The 1,062-nt window shown below is 60.6% G+C and overlaps 1 protein-coding gene across 1 annotated transcript; it reads right to left on the bottom strand.

Annotated features, from left to right (window-relative positions):
• Window positions 1-93: 93 nt before the first annotated feature.
• LOC109509368 (zinc finger protein 787-like) lies at window positions 94-1,056 on the bottom strand. Its single transcript, XM_019859228.1, has 2 exons — window positions 358-1,056; window positions 94-243 (listed from the first exon to the last, which is right to left on the bottom strand). The coding sequence occupies exons 1-2, from the start codon at window positions 1,009-1,011 to the stop codon at window positions 157-159; spliced, it is 741 nt and encodes a 246-aa protein (XP_019714787.1). The 5' UTR covers window positions 1,012-1,056; the 3' UTR covers window positions 94-156.
• Between the last annotated feature and the right edge of the window lie 6 nt (window positions 1,057-1,062).

The following is a 1,062-nucleotide window of genomic DNA, read 5'->3' as shown; positions in this document are numbered from 1 at the left end:
CCAAGGTTAGGGTTTCAAGAGTTAGATGACACTGATAAACAGTTTTCACATTGTCATCCTACACAAATAAATAAATAAAATCAGAAACTAACATGCTGTTATACTGATGATTTTTATTGAAGATAAGAAATGTTCATTTTTGAGGCGCCCAGCGCGTCAGTCGCACTTTTCATCACTTTGGCTCGTCTCCTCGCCGGTGATGACGCCGTCCTCGGCGGCTGCTGCTGCTGTGGCGTCGTCAGTCTCTGCAGCGGTTGCCGTGGCGGCACTCTCCTCAGCACCTGTCGCCTCAACGGTAGCGTCCTGTGCAGCGGTGGCGCCGTCCTCAGCGGCTGCTGCTGTTGTGACATCGTCAGCCTCTGCAGCGGTTGCCGTGGAGGCAGTATCCTCAGCAGCTGTAGCTGCGACGGTGGCGCCCTGTGCAGCGGCGGCGGCGGCAGCCCCTTCCTGCGCCTGGTGCCTTTTAACGTGCTTGCGGAAGGCCCGCGCCCCGCTGAAGTTCTTGCGGCAGATGCGGCAGAAGTAGGGTCGGCTGGCGTCGTGCACATCCACGTGGTAGCTGAGTTCTAGCGGTCGGCTGAAGGCCTTGTGGCATACGGGGCAGTGGTGGCGCACGTCCGAGTGCACCAGCATGTGGCTCTTGAGCGAGGTGGCCTGCTTGAAGGTCTTGGCGCAGATGTGGCAGGCGAAGGGCCGCGCGTCGCCGTGTAGCCGCTGATGGCGGCGCAGCGCGCTGGAGAAGGTGAAAGTCTTGGTGCAGAGCGTGCAGGCGTAGGGCTTCTCGCCCGTGTGGATGCGCCGGTGCTCCTTGAGGTGCACCTGCTGCGTGAAGGTCTTCTTGCAGGTGGCGCACTGGAAGGGTCGCTCGCCCGAGTGGATGCGCAGGTGCTTCTGCAGCGCCGATGCCTTGAAGCAGTCGCGGCCGCACACCGGGCACACGTAGCCGCGTTTGTCCTCGCTGTCGCACCGCGCCGCCGCTGCCGCCCTCGTTCTCGTCCGTGTTGTCGCCATTGTGGTGCCGTCCGATTCTGAAAATAGACGCCGAGGGGGGAAAAAAAAAAA

Source organism: Hippocampus comes, unplaced genomic scaffold (assembly GCF_001891065.2).
Source record: "Hippocampus comes isolate QL1 unplaced genomic scaffold, H_comes_QL1_v1.1 C16872124, whole genome shotgun sequence".
Lineage (NCBI taxonomy): Eukaryota > Metazoa > Chordata > Actinopteri > Syngnathiformes > Syngnathidae > Hippocampus > Hippocampus comes.
This window is presented reverse-complemented; position numbering and strand designations above follow the sequence as displayed.

Bases quoted from the DNA above. Each gene is read 5' to 3' on its own strand.
- LOC109509368 (XM_019859228.1), bottom strand. From the start codon at position 1,011: ATGGCGACAACACGGACGAGAACGAGGGCGGCAGCGGCGGCGCGGTGC. The intron at 244-357 runs GCTGACGATGTC...ACCGCTGCAGAG, and splicing joins CCACGGCAACCGCTGCAGAG to ACTGACGACGCCACAGCAGC.